Source organism: Passer montanus, unplaced genomic scaffold (assembly GCF_014805655.1).
Source record: "Passer montanus isolate IOZ18808 unplaced genomic scaffold, ASM1480565v1 scaffold44, whole genome shotgun sequence".
In the NCBI taxonomy this organism is placed as follows: domain Eukaryota; kingdom Metazoa; phylum Chordata; class Aves; order Passeriformes; family Passeridae; genus Passer; species Passer montanus.
This window is the reverse complement of record NW_024369262.1, coordinates 865,147-890,739: the sequence shown is the minus strand read 5'-3', so window position 1 is coordinate 890,739 and position 25,593 is coordinate 865,147. Positions and strand designations below refer to the sequence as shown.

The following is a 25,593-nucleotide window of genomic DNA, read 5'->3' as shown; positions in this document are numbered from 1 at the left end:
TTAACTAATTTGCAAGCATTACAAGTCTAACAAAAGAGGCAACAGAGCCCAGCTAGCACGAACTCCTACTGACTCCAATGGCTCCATTTACATGGAGTTCTCAGAAATGCAGCCTTAGAAATGAAAAATGAAAATAAATAACCCTTTTGTCAGTTTGTGGTCTATCATTTGCATGTCTGCATATTTCTAGACTCCAGCCAAGGCTTGACTGTTGCCTTTGGGCATTAACCACACTGCTTGTGCCTCAGTTTCCCTATCAAAAAGTAAAGGTTAATGCCAAGCGTTTTACAGGAACACTGAATTCTCCTCCCATGCAACTCTACAGCTTTTCTGGTGTGACCGAAGGCTGAACCAAAAATGTGAGAAAAAGGGCTGGTTTCACATGGGCTCCCAAGCCTTCTTTCACACCAAAGCTTTTGGTCAAAATAAGAAGCAGATCTCCAAAGTATTTCCATTAATCTTCACTTGTATGTTTTTAAGCAAAATATTAATGTTATAAAAGTGACTTTCAGCCTGGTGAGTTTTGCATAAGGCTTAAATGTTAAATGCAGACAGAGCTTTCTGTAAGATTCAAAACATTCCACTTTTCTTCACTTTTTTTTTTTCTTTAAAGAAAATAGTTTTCTGCAACATCTTCCCTAGTTTTTCCTCCTCTCATTGTCACCAATCCTGGGGTTTCAGTGGTGGCAGCAGGACTAGAAAAGTGAGGGAAAAACTCGGAAAAGAGACATGGCCTACGAAGTTCCCCATCTCCTGTTTTTAGGGAAATCACTTTAAATACAGCAATAATTCCAAAGCTGAGCATTAGAAGTTAATGACTCATCAAAGGAACAGGAAATAGGGAACTTTAAGACCTTAAAGGCACAGCAAATAGAAGCTATTTCATGTCATGTCCAACACCACCACCCTAACTGCAGTACTTCAGGCTCAATGGGGGGAAGCAGCATGGAGATCATTTATCACAGTAATTATGTGATGCTGGAGGGAGCACAACTTTATTTTTTATTCAGTTTGACCCTGAGCACCATCAAAATGGAAGACTACAAACATCTGAGAAGTGATATATTGGCACCAGCCAGCACTTAAACAAGAAAGATTTGTTTAAAAAAATTTAAAGTAAATAATTCAATTCTCACTATATACTGGGAATTAATCCCCTGAAGTCCAAGTTAACTCAGATTTGCCCTAATATAATAGAAGATTTCACATGAATACTTCAATTCCACCACATAACTCCAGGCAGAAATAACTCTTCAGGAATTCTCTAAAACTTCTGGTTCCCCTGTCTCCAAGCCTAATCCCAGACTCCTTCCATGCTGAAGCACATCTGCAGAACTTTATTCCACACTGATGCCTGAAGGACAGGTTTGTTTGATAATGTGGAAGAAAAGCAGAGTTTACCCCAAAGAGCCAAAAACCACAGGCATCTCCTCCTGTTCCCATTGTCCTCCTGTGTCATCCTTAGCTGTGCTGCCAAAATAAACAATAATCAGTCTGATCTATGGAAGGACAACAATTCTCTGCCCATATACTGGAGGCAAAATGTTTTTCTACAAGTTATTGAAAGTAGCTGTGTCTGGATGACTGCTTCAGTAAATATGAAAAGCTCCTTCTCTGTTACATTCCTGTGCTACTTTTAGAAGGACAAAAAGTCTGAATCTTACAGAAAATCCACTGGTAATAGAACTGGTGGTGGCAGAGCTGCTCTGACTGACAACCTTAACCTAAACATTTTATGGTTGTGTTGTTTATGAAGGCTTTTTATTGCAAAACTGGTGGAGGGGGGGATGGGGAAGTGGGCAGTACCCAAAATCCTCACAAGACTACTTAAAGCTGGCTGGTGAAAATGGAGCATTTCAGTGAAATTCGATATTTTCTTTCATCAAAGGCAGGGAGCCTCAACCCACATGTTAACAGTAATGTAACAAGCCTACTGTATGTGCTGCAACCCAAGGTCCTTTTCCAATTAGAATTCATTTAGGTTGGGGGAGAGCAGGGGTGGGAGCAAAGAGGTGGCTCTGGAATTGATCTAAAACTGGAATCCAACCATTCCGGCTGGGAACTCAGCTGGGAATCCCAAGCACTTGCTTGGATTCTGCAGCAAACCAGAAGTGAAAGAGCACTGTTAGAGAGAACAGTTTGTCCCTGGAAAAGTGAGGAAATGTATACAGAATGTTTCTTTTTCTACAAAGAAAGAAAGAAAAAGTCTGTTGCGGTAAAAAAACCAAAAAACAAAACAATCCCAATATTCTTTAATTTTGCTGAAACTCAAGTCAGAGTTTGCTTTTCAGTTCCAGGTCTGATAGAATCTCCAGATCAAACTCATTAGTGTTGGTTAAACCCAGTTCTGCTGATAGGAACGTGGGGGACAGCAAACAAAATCAGTGTCAGGCCTCAAGAGAGGATGTGCCTCTTTAATTGAAAAAGGCAGAGTAATCATTCATTTATTTAACCCAGAGATGATTATAATCTGAAAACCTTGAAATCCTCTTACACAACAACTGTTTTGGCAAGCCCCTCTGTGTTCCAACAAATATTAAACTGTGCTTGCCATTTGTCTAAGGAATCTTGTATTAATAAACATGAAGAAGAACACTTTTACCTCCCACACTCAATGACAGAAGAAAACAAAGACCAGCTGTATTCATCAATGGATCCTTGTTCTGCACATAAAGGCTAATTACATTTTACTTCAAGCCTACACATGGAAAACTTTGCTCCTGCCATCTTGTCAAAGGCAGCTTCTGATATTCCAGCTGACAGACTGCAATGACTGCACATAATAAACTTCTTTTTGTCATTAACACCTTCAGTGCCCGGCCCGGGGCTGTGCTGGGGCTCAGGGAAGGGGCAGGGGCAGCACACACCCACCTGCTGGCAGTTCTGTACCTGGGCATGACAGAATTGCACTGGAAATTTGAACTCCAGCCACTGACCTCATCTGAAGGTGCCTGGCTGTGCCTCTGTCCCTCCCTCTGCACGTAGAGTACTTTGAATGGGACGTTGTGAAAAGATAAAACAAACAAGTTGACAGAATGATTCCCAACTTTTCAGATCACCACAACTGGTCTCCAGGATAAAATCCAGACTCCTTAATGCTGATAATGAAGACTTCTCACTCTGGAAGACTTCTCACTCTGTATTTCTTTTGCTTCTTGAGGGTTTTTTGCCTCATTTGAAAGATTTTCAAAGTGCAAGTAGTTGAAAGACAGCTTTATTTTGAGACTGAAAATCTTAAAAGCACTGTTAGCTTTTAAATATTGACAATTATCTGTTTTTTCTCCTGAAGGCACTCCAATTCATCTGCATCAAATAAGCGTCTGTAAAACTAACAATTCTGGCCTAAGATAAAAATCACATGTTTTTAAAACATAAAATTAAAATTGGCAATACAAGTAGCTTTTCAGACTTAGATCAAAAGAGGGCTTCTTTTAAGAAAAGAATCAAAATGTCTTTCACCCTTTTTATTGGTGTTTTTTCAGCCTTTCTCCCAGTTTTTACAATTAAAATAGATGACTCAATTCCACTGTCTACATTCAGTTCCCTTTTCATGTTCTTCTAGATTTCCATATTGCAAAATTTGGGCTACAAACACTACAGACTGTTGTTATGCAAGAACTGTTCCTGCCATAAATATCCAAAACAATGATAAAATATTTCTGCTGTTATTAGGACCTACAAGTTTGTTTTCACAGTACATTAGTCTGGGAGATAAAGTACAAGCTTAATGTCTGCTTCAGGATTCAGCTCCATGACCACTATATTCCAGACCCAGTCTCCATAATCATTCTGCTACAGAACACAATAAACATCTCGTTACTGCAGATGCTACTAATTTTATGTAATTCTATATAAATTAGGTAAGAGTCATTCTCAAGATCATACAAAAAACAAATATTTCTGTGTGAATCTCCCTGAAAGAGTGAGATTAGAAATGCAAACAAATATTTTAGAGAACAGATTTTGATCAGTGTAAGATAAATTACAGCACTTAGGGAAAGAGTATTAAAAAATGAAGCACTCTGCAAATAAACACATTAAAAAGGGTGAGAGGTTATTAGGTTCAGTGCCTACAACCACTGATCTCTGCCTGTTCTCCCAGAAGTGACTGCAACATGAAATAACAGCAACAATATCAGTTATGTGCAGGAAAAAACAAAGTCAGTCTGCAGGAATTTAAGGCTCCATCTGAACCAGCATTGTTTACATCCCTCAGAGAGGGAAGAATCAATGAGAGAACAAAAATACTTTTGATCCCCTTGCATGGAACTCATCTTACATGGAGCTCAAAGGAAACTGGACTTCCAGAGCCAGACCAAAATTCACCTGAAAGATTATCCTGAAGGACATAAAAGGTGTTTAAACTCCAAGTGCTGATTGTTAAAACTACCATGGGCTGAATTTTGTGAGCTCCAGCTGGGTTCCCCACATCCTCAGTGGGGAATCAGATCCTCAACAGACACAGAACAACAGGGTAAGAAATTTTAAACTGGTGCCAGTTTTTAACCCTGGGCAGTGGCACAGGGAGGTGACATTGAGTTCCAGCCCTTCCCTTGAGTGTCCCAGCCATCTGAAATGGCTGCTTCATTCCCATCCCATTTCCAGACACTGAAATGACTCTGTGCTTAATCCCACTGATCATGAGAATTCCTTCTCATTATTAACTTTCCTTAAATATGAAGGGTTCAAAGGAAACCAGCAGCAGTCTGTCTCTTTTGTTGTTCCCTGCCCTGATGGTTAATAAAACCAGAGGATAATTGGAAACAGTAGCTATTAACAAGACAAGAATATATATTTTTAAGACTACCTTCATGTTCTACTTGAAAACAAGGAAAACCTGCCTAAAATGCTGCTCTCTGTAATTAGGGGTGAACCTGGCAGAGCAAGGACTACTACCCCAAAAGCAGAAAGAACCAGGGTGCCTAAGAATCAAACAGAAATCCTTTACTAAATGAAGCTTTGTTTTCACCAAGATGGGAAGATCACAATGAATACCTTATGTCTGAAACTGTCCCTATTTCTAAATAAAGTACAAGAGACATACAGGGTAAGAGATACACAGATGAAGCACCTGAGAATGAAACCAGGAATGCAGCAGCATGTGTGCCAGGAGAAGTGTCTTGTTGGGGAGAAGAAAATATAAAAACTAATAATCTCTCCATAGGAGGCCAAATTATGACCATGTTTTCCAAAAACTTGGATGCCTGAGCCTCCCTCATCTCATCTCTCTCCAACAGACAGATGCAAAACAAAAAAATCAGTGATACCCTGAAGGAAGACAGAGAAAGAAAACAGGGAAATCTTACTTTGCAGTAGTTTCTTCATCGTATTTTGTTTTCAGATCAAATAGTTCTGTCCTGGTTTTTTCCAAGGCTAAAAGGCATAAACATGAAATATTACAGTAATGAAATAGCAGTATTCAGTCATAAATAAGGATGTACATCTCCTAATGAAAAAAAATAAAGCTATACACCTCCATAGCTTTATCCTTCTACCTAGGCAAACCATTATAGCTTAGAAAAAACCACTGGGTTTTGACTTTTTTCACAATTTCTTGCAATACTTCTGTTACATTACAAAAATTTCCAGTTTCTGCTTAACCAAGCTAGACATTATTAGTTTCTTATTAAGCTGGCTAAACTGCTCATTCCTTTGAAATACTTATTGCAGTAGTTCAAGGAATAAAATTTCTTCTGTTCTCTAGTAAACAAACCCAAATGTGTCCAGACCCGGAATTTTGAAGTGTGCAGAGATGAAAATTAATGGCAAGTCATAGCAACAGGCAAGAAATGGAGTTCACACAGCTTGGTACAGATATTTATCACAGTTTGGAAATGTGTGGAAGCAGAACACACATGGAGGGTGAGTTCCATGGCCTGCTGTAATTCCAGGGATGCTCTGTGTGTGCTCCATGGCCTTGTCCCTGTTATTTGCCAATGACAGCTGCAACAGGAGTGTTTGTTCTGATTCACAAAGCACATCTGAGCTCTGCTGGACCTCCCTGCACGCCAAGAGCTGCTTCACACCAGTCCTGACACACCCAAGGATCCCTGTCCTCTCACCTCCCACCTGATCACCTGGGAAAGGTCACTAAAGCCATGCCAAACCTGTTTGCAGAGCCTGAACTTTGTGTTCAGCTTCCTCCAGCTTCGAGGCTGTCGACATCTGGGTCTCCTGCAATTTTCTGTGAAGGGGAGAGGAGAGGTGAGAGCAGAGCAAACAACTCTCTGTGCCTTGCGGATTTGGGGGATGGAGCCATTAAATGTCTCAACTGGAATGAGACAACTGCCAACACCACACAGGCTCCAAGGTGCTTCCGTGGGACCCATAAATGCTGTCACGTTGTGAGATGCTGCTCCTGCTTTGTGGTCCCACTTATTAAAATTTTAACAGTGTAGCCACCTCATAACATAAGCTGTGAACGTTATAAAGAGTTGACTGCTATATAAATGACAACTTCAGTGGAAGGTTTTCTTGAGCATAATTTGTTTTGGAAATGTCACACACATTGAGAAAATTGTCACCAAGCACCCTCTGTTGTACAAAGTTAGTACAAGAAGAATGATACATTTCCATTTTAGTGTCATAATGAAGGAATTTGTTGCCATAACTGATAGAGTGAATAGATGCAGCAGCTGTTTCATCAGAGCTGTAATGGGTGCCAAATGCAGCAATATTATTAGCTACTCTTTAAGAAAACACACATATTTCAAAACAAATCTCACACTGATATTTTCTATAGAACAGGAGCAAAACTTTAATATGCTCACATTTCTTACATCCACAGGCAACATTTTCTTGTTTGTGTCAGTTAAACTCATTTTTACATCATCTGACCAGGCAGCCACTGCACTCCTTGCTAAGGGCCAGGCTGCAGGAGTTATAAAACTCATCTTTGAAAGGAGCTGCTCCAACATCTCCCAGGAGCCGTGCTTTTCACAACACTGCTTTTAGGATATTCTGCAGATCTCGGAATTGTGAAATGGCTTATGAAACTACCAGCATCCTGCCTGCACTCCATAGGGTGCACAAATTCCTCCTCCAACACTGCTGACCAGGTTAATAACTATTTATAGCAAGAATCATGCGTCAGTTCCCTTCATACTGAACCATATATTTTGAGACCTCAAAACCTCTCTTACACACACTTTTATTTGCATTCCATGACCTGCCATTTTGTTTTATTTTTAAGTACATTGAAATTGCAGTTGTTAAAACCACTGCTTACAAGCTGCTTATCAAATAGCAGCCACAGGTATTGATGAATCAAAAACACACTTTGCATTCACTGGTAGATTCTCCTCATTCAGCCCTGAATTTAAACAACCAACCCTCCAAGTAAAAAGCTCACGTGAACTGAAGGTTTTCCACGCTGTGTTGAACACATTATAGCTTCAGTGTTATTGCTCCATGGGAGAAATAAATTCTCAAGGCAGGGAATGCAGCCTGAAAGAACTCCCTCTTTAGCCCCTTGGTTTTCTCCTGCCTGATTTATTTGCTCACCACCCTAAAGATTCAAATGCTCCCCGCTCATTTGCAAAAATCAGAAATGCATCCAAAATGTTGGGGTTTTTTAAATTGATAATAAATAATGAAAACCCTTCTTAATTCTGGCATGCAAGAAGATGCAAACCTTCCCAGGATAATTCAGGAAGACATCCCCTGTCTCAGGCATTCCCAGGGGAGCAGGGGTGGTGCCTCCCTGGCCCTGGCTGTGGGTGCAGTGGCTCATCTGCCCCAGCCCGGGGCTGCAGAGCCTGTGACACACAGGAACTGCCCTGGCTAATGGAGACAGATCAGTGTCACAGAGCCAGGGAGGAATAAAAGCAGGTTTGCACCCCCCTGAATGTGACACCCCCCTCCACATCACAGAGAACAGACAATCTGTCCTTGTTTCACTTCCACACCCTCCTGACTGTTTTCCTGGGCAAAGCTGAGTATCAAATGATCCCGTGTCAAACACATAAATCGCCAGAATCACTCAGTGGATCAGCTGGCTCCAGCCACCAGTCCTGGCTGGGAAGATTAAACAGAAAAATACCTCTCTGCTCCTCCCCAGCACCCCGACACACACACCCACACTCACCTCTCCTTCTCTGCAAAATCATTTTGTAACTTTTGTTCCTTTTCAAGGGCTATGTTCTCTGCTTGGTTCTTCAGGGTCTGTTCATATTCTCGGATTTTCTCCTTAAGTGCTTTTATTGTAACCTCTGCAGGAAAACAATAGGGGAAGAATGAGTTTACACAGCTCCACGTGGTTCCACAACACAAGGCTTGCTTTACCCTGTAGGCTCAGTGTGTTTTAAACTTTAGCTCTTCAACTCTGACACAAAATCAATGGATATGAGTCCCTTTGGAGACCTTTTACTCCCTAAATGTTAAATTGAACTTTAAGTGTTTAGGTTGAGAAGGATCAATGGAGTTTGCTGGAAAGCAGAGTGAAGAAGGTTCCTCTAACATGAATTTTTTTTAAAAAAGAAGGAAAAAAAATCAATTGTAAAATATAATATCCCCTTATTGACTAGCCTAAAATTAGCTGAGTGCTGAGAGAAGATTAATAAAGTCCCAGTGTAGGTTTAAGTATGCATTTACACACAGGACACTTCATTCACCTGACTGTGCTCATGCACTAAGAGGCAGTTCCACCATGGTTCATGCACAGATGCAATCTCACACTAACTGAACACATATCTGGGATACAGCTCTGTTCTGCTTCCCAGCTGATGAGAAACCCAGCAGTTGGGATCCAACTGCTGCATTCACAGCAGGCACTGGAGCTCTGCATGTCCCAGTTGCTGTCGCTGCCTTGTCCTCCACTCCTGGGTTTACACACAAATATTGACTATTTTAACTTTCTGAGGCACCTGCAGCCTTCCAGGAATTTGCAGAACACTTCCTTAGGATAAAAGAGCTCTCCTGCATTTCCCCATGCCCATCCCAGTGGATGGGAGCAGATGCAGAAACCTGCAGAGCTCCAGCTCAGCATCTCTTTACGTGTCCTGGTGTGTTCCTGTGTGAAAGCCCTGTGATCCCACCCACAGGAAAGGACTGAATCCTTATAGGGCTCAGAAGAGGAAAAGCAGCACATCCACCAGAGTATGCTTTGTAACAATAATGGAATTTGGAAAAAGCCTTGGACTGCCAGAAGACTCACACATTTCAGAGTACTCACACCAGGATGGAGGGGGGTTAAAGGCATCAGCTTATTAACAGATACTATTACTAATGCTTGAGGAAAAAATAAAAACTTTTGCATGTGAAAAGTTTCATATTTTGCAGAAACATTTTAGGAAGACAAACCCTAGTATGAAAAATAAACTCTATGGGCTTGGGGGAAAAAAAACCTCTATAATATCACACAAACCCCCACGTAATCTTTTTGAAATCCTGCTGTAGAGAGCTGAGCAGGGAGCTGTGAAGCAGACAGGAGGTAGCTGGTGACATGATCTGCTGTCTGGGCACTACCAAAGGCAGCTTGAGCCACTGTGACCACAAAAAAAGGGGGAAGAGTGGTAAAAATGTTTGCCAGCAAAGCAGCTGCCTCTGCCTGAAGGAGCAGGATTTTGCTGGCTGTGCAGAAATCAGCTGAGGCTCATTACTGAGTAACAGGCCGTGAAAAGGACACGTCACCTTTTTTTTTTTTTTCTTAAGCAAAGGGAAAATCTTCCCTGAGATCTGGGAAGTCATACAAATCCTGATCTCTTCCTGAATAAGCAAAGATGCTCCTTTGCACTGACAGGAGGGTGCTGCTTCTGTGGGCAAAGGGGGCTGCAATCCCTCCTGGGAACACCTCTGCTCCAGGTGTTTGTATTTTATATAAACACCTTTATATTTTTCAGATATAAATCTGCAAAAATATTCTGGTATATGAAGAAGCAGACAGCAAAATAATCTCACAGAAATGCACCTTGACTAAGTTTCAATGTCTGATTTTAAAAGAAAACAAACCTACAAAAATGAACACAAGAAGTGCACAAATGTGGGGGAAAACATAACTTTTGTAATAAAATCTGATTTTACCTTTAAGCACCTAACAACAGACGTGCTGGACAAGAAGAGCTGATCCTCTACATTGCTTGAAGCACTAAGTGCCTTCTTCAGTGCTCAGGTCAGCTACAGCTTGTCAGGCACTGCCATTTCTACCAGTTTTGGAAGAAGTTCTTACAGGCACCGTAGAGCTCATACCAACCCTCCAAACAAAGAGATTAACTGATCAAAGCACCCTCAGCTAACAACAGCCTTTTCCCTGGATAGCTTATTAATCCCTGCTTGAAACTGAGAGGAAAACCACTGCACTGGAGTGAAAAACAACACAAAGGCTACAGTGGGGAAATGGAAAGGAAGTTCCAGCACACCAGGGAAAATCAAAAATGTCAGTTATGAGTGGTTGTAGCAAAAAACTCTATAAGTCAAGAGCTTTTCCACTTTGTGGGATGAACCCCTATGTCATGCTTGGATGTACTGCATGCACAGCCTCAGGAAAACTCTGCACAGTGAACTGCAATGATTGTACATTTCCAGCAAAAAATACAGTTTTGCTTAGAGCATTACAGTTCCAACATGACATCTCCTGCAGTCCAGCCCAAATCCTGGCATGCTGATACCTGTCCTCTCCAGGGGTCACACCCTCTACATTAACAAAAATAAATATTTCAAAAGATATAACTGCGTAGATGTTCCCTCAGCAAAAAATGAGATTTAACAAAATCAACTTAGTTGCTAACACAGCTTTCAAATGTTACTTGGGTGCAACAGTTCCATCATATAAAAAATAAATTTAAGTCTCCATTTTTCCAAATGGCAAGCCAATTTACCTTTCCACCATCCAGAACTGGGCATTAAAGATGGAAATGAAAAGTCCCATGGATGGGCAACAAAGTATATGGCTGAGAAATTTTTTTTCCTGGTGCAGGAAACTGAATCACAAGAAAACTTATGCAGTCTTAAAGCCAACAGGCTTTAAATCTCATTGAGATTTTCATGTATTTTCATGTACTTTAGACTCATTAAAACTTAAATAATTTAACAGTAATAGCTTGTATTTACATTGCTCTATGGAAAGTCTCCAGAGTAAAAATAAAGTGCATATGCTGAAAGTATTCCAGTAGTACATTTAGATAAGTAAAAACAGTACAGAAAAAGTTCCATTTTGTACAGATTCATATGTGGATACAAAATACTGAAGTTTTGTGTTTGTCTGTGCAAGCTGCACATCCTGCAAGTACCAACACCCACGTTCAGCCTGATGTCAGTACCAGCACTGCCTCTCACAAAATGTCACAAATAACGTCAGTCAGGTGTAATTTTCGGTGCTGAAGGCTACAACCAAATATGCAGAAAAACAACTCCATCCTCTGACTTGGTGCTACAGTAAATGGAACTTTCAAGAAATCCAAAGAGTCTGCCCAAAGCCCATCTCCACACACAAATACAGAAGTGGCCCTAATAGACTATTGCACTTTCTCTACTGAATTTCAATGCTACTGTCACCTCTACCTTTAAGAAATAAAACTGAATTCAATTTCTGTCTTCAAATTTCAGTGTGCATTAAGAGCTGATAATATAGTTGCAACCTACCCTGATTTTTCACCTCGGCGAATTCTTTATTGTATTCCTCCAGAGTTTCCCTAAGTTTCTGGTTTTCTGTTTCAATATCGTGCATTCGTTGAACCTTCAGCTGAAGCTGCTGTCCTAAATCCAAGGCTGGAACCGGATCTGAAAAAGAAACAGTAAAATAAAATGTAACAGGAACATTTCTGTGACCCAAGCAGTTCAGAGCACAAGTGTCCTTTTTTCTGCATTTTGGTGCCAGCAGGGCCCTTCTTTGAGCTGTTACACCTGTACATTCCTCACATCGTATATCCTGCAAACTTAAAAAAACTAGAAATATTTCATTCTATCTGTATTCTCTTTAAATACAGAGCCAGGCTGAGAGGGCTGGGGGTGCTCAGCCAGGAGAAGAAAAAGCTTTTGGCAGACCTTAAAGCCTCTTCCAGTGCCTCACAGGGGCTCCAAGAGAGCTGGAGAGGGACTTGGGACAAGGACCTGGAGTGACAGGACAAGGGAGAATGCTTCCCACTGCCAGAGGGCAGGGCTGGATGGGATATTGGGAAAAAAATCTTGGCTGTGAGGTTGCTGAGGTACCAGCCCAACTTGTCCTGGTTGTAGCTGGAAGTGTCCAAGGCCAGGCTGGACAGGGCTTGGAGCAAGCTGGGCTGGTGGAAGGTGTCCCTGCCCATGGCACGGGGTGGAACTGGATGAGCTTTAAGGTCCCTTCCAACCCAAACCAGTCTGTGATTCCATGAAATTTGGACACAGCTTCTTCATCCTGGCACTAATCCCCAGGACAGTGTTCCTGGGTGCAGTCAGTCATGACATAAAGGCACGTGAGAGTTTTAAGCTTCACATTTTTTATTGAAAATGAGAATTTTTGGGTGAAAAGCAATCAAACTGCACAGCTACTGTCCCTCACAGGCCTCTGCTGTGTAGGAGTGAATTTCTGAAGTAAACTGTGCCCTCCTGCACAGCAGAGCTCAAACAGCTTCTGTGACCATGGAGATCTGGGTGGTACTTTTTCTAATTGACAGATCAATAACAATCAGAAATGTTGGGTGGATGTAATCAATTCCATGAACCTTGGGTTTGGCTCTCTCTTTCTCTTACACTATTAATCAAAAGTCCTCTCAGTACCAATTCTCTGATATTCATCCCCTTCTGGTAAAGAGAGTTCTCAGCACACACCTGACATGTGCATGTGTGATTTATTCTGGGACTTCTTCCCAGTCAGGACAGGAAAACTCTGGGAGTGTGATGGACTTATAAAAGATTATTGAATATATTTCTGCTATGGGCGCCAGCATCTCTTGTGAAATGGCTGCAAAGATTTAGTCTCCTGTTGAGGAATGCTAAACACCAAACTCAGTGGATCAACAACAGTATATATTAGGGAGTTCACTTAATTTTCAACCACCACAGTCATTAATTTTTCAGACCACCCTCAGTTCCAGTCTCTGGAAACACATAATAAGTCTATTGTACCTCTGTTAACACATTAAGCATGAGCCTGTGTGTTTTTTCAATATGCCAGCGTTGTTGCATAGTTTATAAAAGAATAGCACTGGGTTATGTTGAACTCAGAGACATTCTAAGTAGCAGCCTGCTGCATTTTGTTACTTGGGTTCTTCAACAGCTTATGGCATTACCCTGCTCATAATACAAAATCTAGGTTGCTTGTCATCTGTTCTCTGTACATACATAGTTTATGACTACATAGCTTTTTCATTTATGCTTTTTAGGCCAAATACTTTTCGTTATTATTATCTGTATTAAAATATTTATAATAAATCAAACTTAAAATGTTATTGTGGCAGAGACAGGGGGGTACAGGTAAGGAATTAAATAGAGAGCTGAAGTGGCAGCAGTAGCACGAGCTGAAGGCTCTGCAGTATTTATGGATGGTCCTGTTACGGTGTGGGCTGTCACAACATTCCCCTGCTCCCATGGAGGTCCCTGACCTTCCTCTGCAAGGAGCGTTTTGTCACACTCCTGCAGCTCAGCATCCCCCAAAGAGCCAGCCCGGGACATTCATCTGCTGAGCACAAAGAAAGGCCGGATTGTCTCGCTCTGGCCACGTCTGAAATTGTTACAGAAACCACGAATCCTATCGGGCCCCGGATCTTAAGCTTCAGCTGTGGGTATTTCTGTGAAATAGTGCCACGATGAAAGAGACTGAACTTGACAAAATTGTGGGTGCACTTTCCCCCACCCTCATTTTAACACTGTAAAAAGCCAGGACATGCACAAGAGGTATTTTGCTCCTAATACACAGGGCTTTTTATATTGAAATCAGCAAAGAATTAAAAGACAAAAATAACATGGGCATTATAAAGTGAATAATGACTAAATCTTTAGTCAAATTTGCAATCCCTGAGAAGCTTTGTGTACAAAATGAAAATGCTTGCAATCTCATAATTATTCATCAGGACATGTATATTTAATTTAGCTCTATTAAAGGTTAATGTTCAAGTAGCAAAACAGCGGCAGAACAAACAAAATGTAAAAAAAGTCTCTGTGCATTAAACTTCAAACTTCACTAGAGCCTATTTGAAGGACTAATGGCCTGCAGCCACCAAATACTGCTGGAGGACATGTAAAAAAAACCCATGGGTGAAGCACCTCTCAGACTTAATTTTTATAAACTGCATTAAAGAAAACTAATCGTTGTACGACAATAAAATGACCAACCAAGACATTTCGGGCGGAGAGAAAAATCGTTTCTCATGGCAAGCTCCAACATGCTCTTTTAGCTTGAAAAGCCTAAAAACCTGTTATTTCTGAGGTATTTATAAACACCAATTAACCTGAAACAAGTATAAACCTTAGAGTCACAATGGCTTTTTTCCTACCTGAGTGGAGCGGATTAAAAATAAATAAAAATACTCTCCTTTTCCCAACACATGCATGCATGGAAAAGCATACCTTTTTATATTAACCAGGTTTGCAAAGTATGTTTCATGTCATTTAACAGGAGGTCACTGAATTTTTAAACAAGCAATGGAGCAAAACTTTCGATTCATTACACAAACAACAGGCATGCACGGCTCAAAAAAATCAACTGGACCTGGCTTACGGAGAGAGGCAGCAAAGGAAATGCCCTTTCTGTGGTCTGTAAGAGAGAAAAATCACCTCGCCGAACACTGAAATATGGAAACCTCATCATACATTATTCCCTTGCTTTGAATTTTCTCTTGTGAAATTCCAGAATCCCTGCTGGGCACAAGATAAATTTTAAAAAAGAGAAAATTAGTAAAAGGGATCTGATAATCTAGAACTCGAAGAAGGGTTTTGCAAGTTCATACTGCCCAAGAGTAGATTGAGATGTCTATTTTTACGCTGAATTTAGTGCATTTTTTCCTCCTGCTTCCTATTCTGCTCGTTTTTCCTAATCCACTTGTTGCACGCCATACCCACAGAGAAGCCCCCTGCATCCTGAGCTTGCAGGCAGCCCAGCACATCTGGATCCGATCCCTGACGAGGTTTCCTCCACGCAACCACAGCAGAAACAGAAACCGCCGTATTTCCAACCCGGCAGAGCCCGCTCCTGCCTCTCCTTCCCAGGACTGCTGAGCTCTGGGCACATCCCTGCTCGCATCTCACTGTTCCCTCGCAGAGGAGCTTCTGTCCCCACGAAGGAAGAGGGTGGACACATGTCAGTGGACACAGACACGAAAACAATTAATGTTACAAATGCGAAGTGATTTTTATAGCAGTTAATACTTCACATCAAACGAGCTGGTGTGACACAGACGCAGCAACACCTCTCAGGCTGTTCTCACACCACGCACATGCCCTGATAATGAATCTTTTTTCAACAGCAGGGCAAGGGAACATTTTTAAATTTTTTTTGCTGCTCTTTAGGTATGTAAAGTACTGACTTCACAAAAAATTTTAACAGAAACACTAAGATTGACTTTGCCTGCGCTACTCATTACACAAGGCAGCCCCTCAGCACCCTGGGTGCAGCTTTGAGTGTCACAATGTAAGAAAGACTTAAAGCTGTTAGAGAGTGTCCAAAGGAGGGACAGCAGATGGTGAAGGGTCAGGAGGGGCTGCACAAGGAGTGGCTGAGGGCACTTGGTTTGATCAGCTGGAGGAGACTGAGGGGAGACTCACAGAGGTCTGCAGCTCTGATCTCGGCTCTCTGTGACCAGGGAGAGCAGCAGGGAACGGTCTGGGGAGGTTCAGGTTGGATATCAAGGGACGGTTCTCCTCCTGAGGCTGCTGGGCACTGCCCAGGCTCCCCAGGGAATGGGCACGGCCCGAGGCTGCCAGAGCTCCAGAGGGTTTGGACAATGCTCCACGGATGCCCAGGGTGGGATAACTGGGGCCAGTTGCACTGATGATCCTTGTGGGTCGCTTCCAGCCCAGGATATTCTATGCCTCCACAATCCAACCTTCACCCCACATCACTCAGCCGAAAGCCAACCTCAATCCCCGAGTTACAACAGGGCCATCGCTGCCTGCCTGAACTTCCCAAGTGAATTCTGTTGAAGAACCCCCATTCCTCCCTCATCCTGGGGGCTGGGAGAAGGCACAGCTCTCAGTGCCAGCAATCCCATCCCCTGTTTACACCGCGGGTGCTCTCGCAGGGCTGCGCTCCCCGGTCATTACAGCCACAATGACCGCGGCTGCCCCCGTGCCCCTCGCCCGCTGACATCCCACTCCCGCCCGCCTTCCTTTTCGCCAGGGCACTCTGGGCTAATGTAATCATACGATTACATAATTAACCCAGCTGTCTCATTAAGAAAATCAACTGGAATTCAGGGCATAATTAGTCATACAGCAATTAGCATGCTGATGAGCAACTGATGAAAAGCTGTCTCGATATAGAGTATGCTGGGACCACCCTCGTTATTTAAGGAGAGGGGGGAAAAGCCCACCTCGGCTCATGGAAAAGGAGCTCCTGCGGGACGGGGAATGTTTAAAGTTTATGTTTAACCCTTCGGCCGTGGCTGTTGCTGCCGTGAGGGGTGAGGACCCCCGACAACATCGAGGGGCTGATGGCGGGGTTTGCCAAACGGAGTGGAAAAACTGTGTCATTGTTTAAATGTACAATTTGCAGCGCGCAGGGCCAAACTACCCTCTCTCCCCACATATATTTATAGAAATATATATATATATTTAACCCCAGGGCTGCGTAGCGCTGCTGGGAGGGAGCAGTCCCGAGGAACGGGCTCCGATGGGAGGGAGGGAGCACGGGACCCCTGAGGGACTGCCCGGAGAAACCGCCGGAGGAACGGCCCGGAGCCCCGGAGGTGCTGCCCGGTCCCCGGGAGGGAACGCAGAGACCCCCAAAGGGGCCGTCCGGACCCCCAAGGGGACTGTCCGAACCCCCGAGGTGCTGTCCGGACCCGGAGTGACCGCCCGGACCCCCGACGAAGCCCCGGGACCCCCGGCCCGGAGAGCGGCAAAGCCCGGCCTGGATCGCAGCGCGGCCGGATCGGGCGGCGGCCGCGGCTGCCGGGGGCCTCCTCACACGCCGTAGAATCACCACAAACGGGGTTTTTCCGTGGGGTGAGACCCCCACGGATGGGCATGGGTTTGCACGAGAGCACAGCGCTCTGCTCTGCGCTGCACGAGGTTCGTTCTCGGCTTGTTCGCAAAATACATTCATAGAAATCACACACAATCAGAATGGTTTGGGTTGGAAGGGACCTTAAAGCTCATCTCGTTCCATCCCCTGCTGTGGGCAGGGACACCTTCCTCTAGACCAGAATGCTCTAAGCCCTGTCCAGCCTGGCCTTGGACACTTCCAGGGATCAGGGCAGCCACAGCTTCTCTGTGCCAGGGCCTCCCCCCCCTCACACAGAACAATTCCTTCCTAATATCTAAATTAAACCTCTTCTCTTTTCCTTTGAATCTATTCCTTTGGTATCATAACATGGAGCTCCTAAAGAGCCTCTTCCAAAACAAAGGACTTGCCTTTTAATAACCCCCCCTCCTCCCTCTTCATTTACAGGCCTGTAACACTGGAAACGATAAGAAAGCAAGTTATGAAACAGTGCCAGAACTACAGGGGCAATTAATAATTTATATCACTGGAAATGTGTTTCCTAAGGTTGGGATCTAAAAATAATTCAAGGAAGGCAATGCGTCTCTTTCAACGCGACTGAATTTCTGTTGCCCAAACCTCGCTGTAAGCAAAGCTCTTGGTGATCACTCACCAGAAACGCCCACACGAAACGATAAGGGAGGGGAAAAAAATAATAATCCTCCTAAAACACAACTTTACTAACGCGATTTAACTTTTTCAAAGAGCCAGGAGTTCAGCCCCGCTGTCACAACACTCCGGTCATGAAGTAAAGGAAGTTTTTCCCCGTTCCTAAATGCAATGCTTCTCTTTGCAGGGATCATTCCTGCTGGAGAACGATCCCTGGATTACAGACATGGAAGCTCCACGAGCTTCTGATGCAGTAACTGCTTTAGTGGGAGACTGCATGTCTGAAAATAATCTGAAAATATGTTTTAGAAAAAATAATAATTACATTGTAGCTTTTGAATATTCAAACACCTCACAGCATACTTAATTAATTCATTAATTATTCCCCAGAAATTTCAGGGGTAAATTGAAATAGCCTAGAGAGACTGAGACAAAGATTTCATGGAATAAATGATAGCTTTGCTCCCGTTCCCCTATGACTCTGGTAGCCCAGGGACAGAAGAGTTATAGCCGTAATTCCATTTGAAACAAAGCTCATCATCTCTCCAACTCCTCACTTCATAAAAACCATGAAAAGGTTCTACCTTCAATCAAGAATTATACATATTTTCTTACTCTCCCATCCCACAGGGCTGGGATCTGTGACTTCCTTTTATTTTTTCCCACTTTCTAACAGCGTTCTCCTCACCCTCCGGCTGTCAGAGCGTTCTGTGCTGGGCTGAACCGGGGAATTCAAAGCGCCCACAAGAGGGTGAGGGACTCTCATTTTCCTTACTAGTAAAAAGAAGAAGAAAAAAAAAAAAAAAAAGAAAAAAAGAAAAAAAGCCGAATCCCAAATTCTGCCGACCTCTGGAAGCAGCAAAGCCAGACTGATGGGACCCCCCCTGCGTGGGGACGGGGGAGCGGCAGCAGACCGGCGCCTTTCCTCCCCATTAATCACGGCACGAGTTCCCCAAAGCTTGCAGGGTTAAATGAAACAGCACGGGATGGTGTGCAGGCAATGTGACCACAGCCATACTGATCCCTCCCAGAGTGTGCTCCTTACGTCTCGTGGGCAATTATTTTAAAACACCCTTTATTTATCTCCCAGCTCGGGAATGGTTACGGCCAGAAAGATACCCCAGATTGAGATGCATCACTATCTTAGAGTAAAAAAAAATCAGTAAAGCAGAGTAAATGATCGACTCCTTCAATAACTGCGCTGCAGTTCCCTCTGTTTTCAAAGGAGTAACCAAAGTAAATCCTCAGAAAAGTTTTAAATATTAAACGTGGGGTTTGCATAATAGGTAGGGCAGTATTTGATGGCGCTTTGTCAGCTGAAAAAGAACCTAATGAGTTACAAGAGAAGCCACTGCAACTGAAAAGGCTCCAATTTTATTGTTAATGTTCTTGTAATGGCCCAGGACACTGGAATTTCTGCTCATTCTTCGAGCTCTGTCCAAAGGACAGTTACAGAAAAACATTTGTACTTCAACTTTCATTTCTCCTACTTTGAGATTATAAAAGAAAAAAGAGCCTTCTACTATGTTTGAAGGCATTTCTGCTATATTCATCCCTTCTTTCTCCTAAAAGCTTCTGAACAGACTTAGCAATAAACCCTCCGAAAGCTGGGGTTTATTCTAATTCCAGTTCACATTCCTGCAACCGAGGAAGGGAAAGTCCAATACTCCCCGTCCCTAGCACGCTCTGCCTTTTGCTCCAGGCACGGGCCTTGGGGCTGCTCTAAATCTCTCCCTGCAGCAACACCTTCCGAAGGGCTGCGGTGACACCCTGCAGGTGAACACAGCCCCTTCCTGCAGGGATATCTGCTGGGATATCTCCTTCCACCGAAGGTCCTTCCTGCTCCTATTCACTGCATCCTTCCCCTTATCTGCACCTCCCCTCTTCCTTCCGTGCCTCCAGCCTACCAAGTAAAATAGGGCTTGACAACCACACAATAAATTTTTTAAAGTGAATGCTTTAGGGATATTTCTTCCTCTGAATATTTATTCCGGCTTTTACAAAGGAATTTATCCAATTATTAATTCAACGAGAAAAACTAGAGAAAAAAAGTATGTGATCAGACAAGCCCAACTTCAAACCACATATTCAGGTAACAGAAATATTTTCAGTTATTTTGACATGGGTTTCAAAACAGAAGGACAAAGTGAATGAGTTCTAAAGATGGGAACTGGCCAGGACTTTGTGCTCCATCTGAAAATAGCTGTGTAACACTAACAGTGCTGCCCTACCAGCGTGCACTCACCCTGCTCACATCCCAAACTGCATGTTGTGCTGTGGTTCCGACTCCAGCCCCACGGGGAAGGAGGCTGAAGTGATTATGAGCTACTTGTACATTCCTCAGCGCTGGACTGCCGAGGCTGGAGCAGCATCCCGGGCGATGTGGGATATTCTGGAAAATCAAACGGTGGCAGCTCTGCCCCTCTGAGAGCTCTGCTCAAATCTCCCCTCTGCAGCTGGGGCTTTAAGCTGTCCCTCTCAGCCCCACTCGGGCACCCCTTGCAGATTTGCAGAACAGTATGGGGGACAATCATGATTTCTACAGTCTGTAGTTTTTTACAGTACAGACTTGGCTTCCAGATTTTCCCGTTTGTGCAACTCCTTCTTTTTACCTGTTCTAAACACGCAGGTGAAAGCGTCAAGGATTTTGGCTTCAGATGGGATCCACTCACAGGCTAAATCACTGCCTGCAGCCAGAGGGGTTTATGGCTTTTCACTCTTTCAAGTATTAACGATGCTCAATTTTCTGCTTAATTCTATCAGATTTTCAAGTGTGTTTAGAAAGAAACCCGGCTGCTATGTTTGAGGGGTGTCTGTGCCACTTCTGTGTCCGTGAGCAAGTTCATTTTGCTTCCTTTCCCCCTGAGAGTACTCACTGTAATATTGTTTTCCTTTCCCTCTAAGGTTGAGAAAAGGCACGTTATGAATATGCATTTCCCTTGTTCAGTCTGGGGCAGCAAAACCATAAACTTGTTCATTTTACGGGTCTGTCCTTTGTTTTATTCCAACATATTTTACTGGGGAAGGGGTGACAGTTTTGACATGTATTATTAACAAATGAGGAACTGCCTAAAATTTTTCACACTGCAATGATACCAAACATTTCTCAAAAATGGTCTGTGCTGTTCAGCCTCAATGTACCACAAACTCAGGGTTTACTATGACCTGAACTTGCTCTTTAGACAGTTTTGCCAACCAATTAACCATTATCTCAGACAAGAGTACTCTAAGTATTAACATTTTTCAAACTCCTTTTTGTATTCCACTTTGGGACGTGCTTAAACAGTCCCTCAGAGTGAACCTCTTTTTCCTCACCTCTCTTAATTACCCCCTACATTTACATTCACTCAGCTCTCCCTACAGGCAGAAAAGGCTGGGGGTACCTCAGGTTGAAATTTTAGCACATCATGAGTCATCTGGGTCTGTCAAAGTCTTTATTATACAGACTTTCTTACCAGGGCTGGCATTAACCTTTCTGCTTAACATTACGCTTTCCCAAAAAATCCAAACACGTCACAGGATGTACATAAACACAACAATTTCATACACATTTATCACCTCCAACATAAGCAGCAGATAATTTTTCTGGGGGAATAAACCCCCAACGAAATCCAAAATCAAACCTGTTTTTCTCTTGCATCACCTTTAACCTCAGGACATTGATCAAATACACTCTAAATAAAATTTTCTCACAGCCCAAACAGCAGTGCAAGTCTGGAGAGGGTCTTGAGTTGTAAATAATCAAAAGGCAAAGGCTGATAAATGGCTGATTATTTGCAAACACTGCAAATAATTTTCATTTCTGCCTTTAGAAGTAATTCCCTCACACTTATTTAGTGCTTTACCGATCATTTATTCAAAAAGAACTTGGTGTTTTCTCAGGTAAAGCATTCCTTGGAAAAAGAACGCCCTATGCAGGGCAGTTGGAATTTGCAAGGCTGAACTGGGGTTGTGTGTAGACTAAAATACAACATGTAGTGAGAGGTGTGTGGAGAACTCCTTTGGAAGGAGTCTGCTCCTCCTTCAAACCCTTTTGTGAGACACAGCCCCTACGGCTGGGTGTGCAATTTATGATGGCAAGGAGCAAGGGAAAGATAAAATTTCCACTTCAGCCATCTTTCACTGTTATTGCTTTTGATTGTTTTGACAGGGCACATTAAAAAAAAAAATCTTATTTTTACTTTCTCTGTTTTTTGTTATACTTCCCTTTGATAGCAGGTCCTCTGAGCTCAAACCCACAGCACACACATTATATAGCACCCAATCTGATCACAGCACAGAGCTGGGAAGAGTCTCCAATAAAACCACACACACATCCCCTTTTACACCCCGAGAGTTGTTTCGTTTCCTGACCAATTTTCTCATTCCCATTAAGGAGAAACGAAACCCATTTCTGGCTCAGCCCTGGAAGGCAGCACAGCCCCTCCAAACCAAGAACAAACAGTTTGCATTAACCTTCCCTCACTCTCAAATGTCCATATTCTGTAAAATCTCTGTGTTTTCCTGTTCTACAGACTGAACCCAACTGGGTTTAATTGTGCCACATCCAGAGAGCAGAGTTTGTGTTTCAAGGCAGAATTGTTTCTTTGCCTACACAGGAGCAATACTGAGAAAAAACACTGAGCAAATCCAGCGTGGCACTGGGCTGTAACTGCAGTGATCCATTGCAGAAAGAACACTCTATTAACCAATTTATTCAGACACTGACACCTGGCATTCACTTGGTCTCTATGTTTGAACTTTTGCTTGAAAATTACACCAAAGTTTTGTTTTAACAAAAATAAAGTAGTAAACACAGTTCCTTTTTGAAATAAAAATATTTAGCGTTTTTAATGCTTATTAATTTTCCTTTAAAGATTTAGCAGAAAAAAAAAGAAAAAAAAGAATTTTGAATATGCTGTTTCTGCAAGGCAACACCGCCCCTCCAAACACACAGCAAGGCTCCAATTTCACTTTAAGTGCTTGCAAGATTAAGACCCTAAAAACCAAGGGTGTTAACATAATACACTTATTTTATAAAACTGGAGACAAAGGAATCTTGAATAGATGGAAGAAGGCTTCCTCAAAACACAGACCCAACCTCCCTTTACTTCAAAATAAATATATTCACATTATTTTTAAAGGTAAGTTGTGACAACCTTGTTGATTAGTGCAATTCATGTGGCAGGATTCGCTTTTCCCTTGCTCTGTACTGCATACTGAAAATAAGGCAATTAAATGAGAAAATTAATTCCATTAATTAAAAATATTCAGTCTCAAGCAAGACAGAACGATCTGAGCTGTATAAATGTACATAAACCAAAATGTTTTCCTTGACATGTGCTTTCCTTTAAGAAGGATAAATTTTGCAGCACAAAGCAATGATAATGCTATTTTAACAGCATCATAAAGCTGGAGAGAGATATATAAAAGGTCTGTTTTATCTTTTAAAGAGAAACCCCCTGATGTACATAGAAAAATTTACAAGTAAAATACCACCCTTCCCACGAATTCCTTACTGGTGAGCCTGAGTGAAAACTCTGGGCAGGTCAGGGAAAAAAAAGATTAAACTTTGCTGAATGCATAAAGCACTGTAGCTGGATTTTCAATACAGATCATTTTATAGTAAAATTAAAATAGAAGCCCTTTTTAATTATATAAAGTGTGCACATTATTACTGAGGAGAGAAATACACGCTTTCCTCAAGAACCATAAAATTGGCTGCTGGGAATTAGACTTCAGCTGCAATTATTATATGGTCCTATAAAGGATATTGAAAGTCTGATAAAATTGCACCCTTGTCATGTAACAGCGATGCTTAATGCTAAATAACCACTCTGCAGCATTCCAGGCATAGCTTCCCCCAAACATCATCCTCCCTTCTCACACCAAAAAGAAAACACAGCAGCACTGGGCAGCTAAAAGTGTACCTAAATATTTGAAATACCAAATGAACAGGTCAAAAGATATGTAAAGCCACAGGGAGGCAAAGCAGCACATGTGATAAATGAACACTGATGGCTGTTTATAAAGGAGAGCTCTCCATGGATACCCACCCAACCCTCCATGGACACTGCCCAGCCCTCCATGGATACTGCCCAGGATAGCAGACTACACAGGATGAGAAGGGGAAAAAAAAGAGCAACACAATGAAGCAGAGTGACAAAGACCAGTGCCATGCATTACTAATGGCTGCTCTCCTTCTCCTTGCAGCGTGTGTTGTAAACTGTGAGTGTTTGTTACGCCTGCACGCAGCTACAGGAGACTGACTGGACTCCTCCTGGAGAACCTGGAATTTACTTTTACCTCAGACTGCCAGGTGAGAGCATGGGCCTAAAACCTGGAGATATTTCTCATCCCACAGACTCCAGTGCACTCCCAACTCAGCCAGGCTGAAGATTTGATGTATATTAGGAATATCAAAGAAATATTTCTGTGACAGGTGACATAAGGCACGCGCAGGGGACGGCGGGGCAAGAGGGAGGCTGTGGGCTGTGGGAGCAGGGCTGTAAATTTTGCTCCTGCAAATGAAAGAAAAAAGAAAATTCTTTCTCCTACAAAGAAGTCCTGAAAAAGTCCCTCACCACTTCATATAGATCCTGGTGGGTGGGATATAATCCTACCTTCTCCTCAAGTGCTTGGTCTGATCTGCTGCTCAGATCCCAGCACCTGTGATGTGCCAGGCTTCAGCAAGAAGCCTCTGCACAAGAGCACACTGAGGATCCCACACAGCTCTTGTTTGACACCACTTCTCAGTGGTGAAAAAAGCCAGACTGCTCCAACTCAAACCTACTCAGCTTCCTACCAAATGATGGCAGGAAACTGCAGTGAGTGTTCTTGTGGAGATGGAGGGGCTGCAGTGCCTCTCCCCAGCGCTCATGCTGGACTCCCAGGCTGCAGATATGTTGGGAATGTTTCCATGGAGGGGTTTCTTTCCAAGCCAGAGCTCTGGGTGCCCATTCCAGGCCTGCACTGCTCCTGCCAGGCAAGCTGCTCGTGACAGTCGGGACCCTCTCTGAGTTATCCACGAGTTATCCACTCCTCCCATGGCATGAGGTGGGCAAAGGGAGCTGTTCTGTGCTCAGCAGAATGTTACTGAGAGTCTGAGCAGGAAATAAGTGAAGGAAAACCCACAGACCACAGCTGACTAACCTAAAAACAACATTTCCAAGACAGTTGTGGCCCAGGAGAGTGTAGTGAGTTCCTGCATCCCTACAGAAGGACTGGGCACTGGGCACTGCTCAACTATGAATGGGAAAGCATAAAAAAATACATTTGTTAGCTCAGACTGCATCTGAAAACACTGACCTTTCAACCAGTTAATCATTAAACTAAAACACTGAAAATTTAAATTTTATTTGAAGCATGCATGAAATGCACTCCTTAAATGGTAAAACCAGTAAAGGCCAGGGTGCTATGAAGCTTTAGAAGTATTTAAAAGTATTAATTACACCTCAAAACCTCTCTTGATGTATTTTGAATATTATATATATATATATATAATGACACACAGGGTCATGTGCCAACAACTCAGTCAAAATGTGGCAGTGGAGACTTGGGCTCCTCACCTCCTCTTAGCTGTGGGTACAGCTGCAAAAAGAAAAATTTGTTCAGGCAGTTATTTATTTACCACTGGGGAAAACAAAAAAAATCAATTCCCAAAATGTAAAAAGAAATGAACTGAAACCAAATGCCAAACAAAGAAAGTTCGTATGCCAAACAAAAGGGAAGTTGAAAACACATACAATAAAGGCCTTTGAATAAAATTTATGGTCACACTTACACTGCAGAGAACTGAAATTTGGTAGTGATTTATTTTTCAGTAAGGCTTTTTCTTTTGTTTTTCTTGGAAGGCATGACAAGTTTTCTCTATCCTTTAAAAGTACAAATACTGC

General features: G+C 42.7%; 1 protein-coding gene across 7 annotated transcripts in view; it reads right to left on the bottom strand.

Annotated features, from left to right (window-relative positions):
- CUX1 (cut like homeobox 1) overlaps positions 1-25,593 on the bottom strand; it is a 273,426-nt gene that overhangs the window by 121,981 nt on the left and 125,852 nt on the right. For all 7 annotated transcript variants that reach the window (XM_039720978.1, XM_039720973.1, XM_039720974.1 and 4 more), the window contains exons 5-8: positions 11,578-11,715; positions 8,087-8,210; positions 6,108-6,184; positions 5,307-5,373 (exon numbers count right to left, since the gene is read on the bottom strand). In XM_039720978.1, coding sequence (XP_039576912.1) covers positions 5,307-5,373; positions 6,108-6,184; positions 8,087-8,210; positions 11,578-11,715 — 406 coding nt within the window. The remainder of the gene's footprint in view (positions 1-5,306; positions 5,374-6,107; positions 6,185-8,086; positions 8,211-11,577; positions 11,716-25,593) is intronic.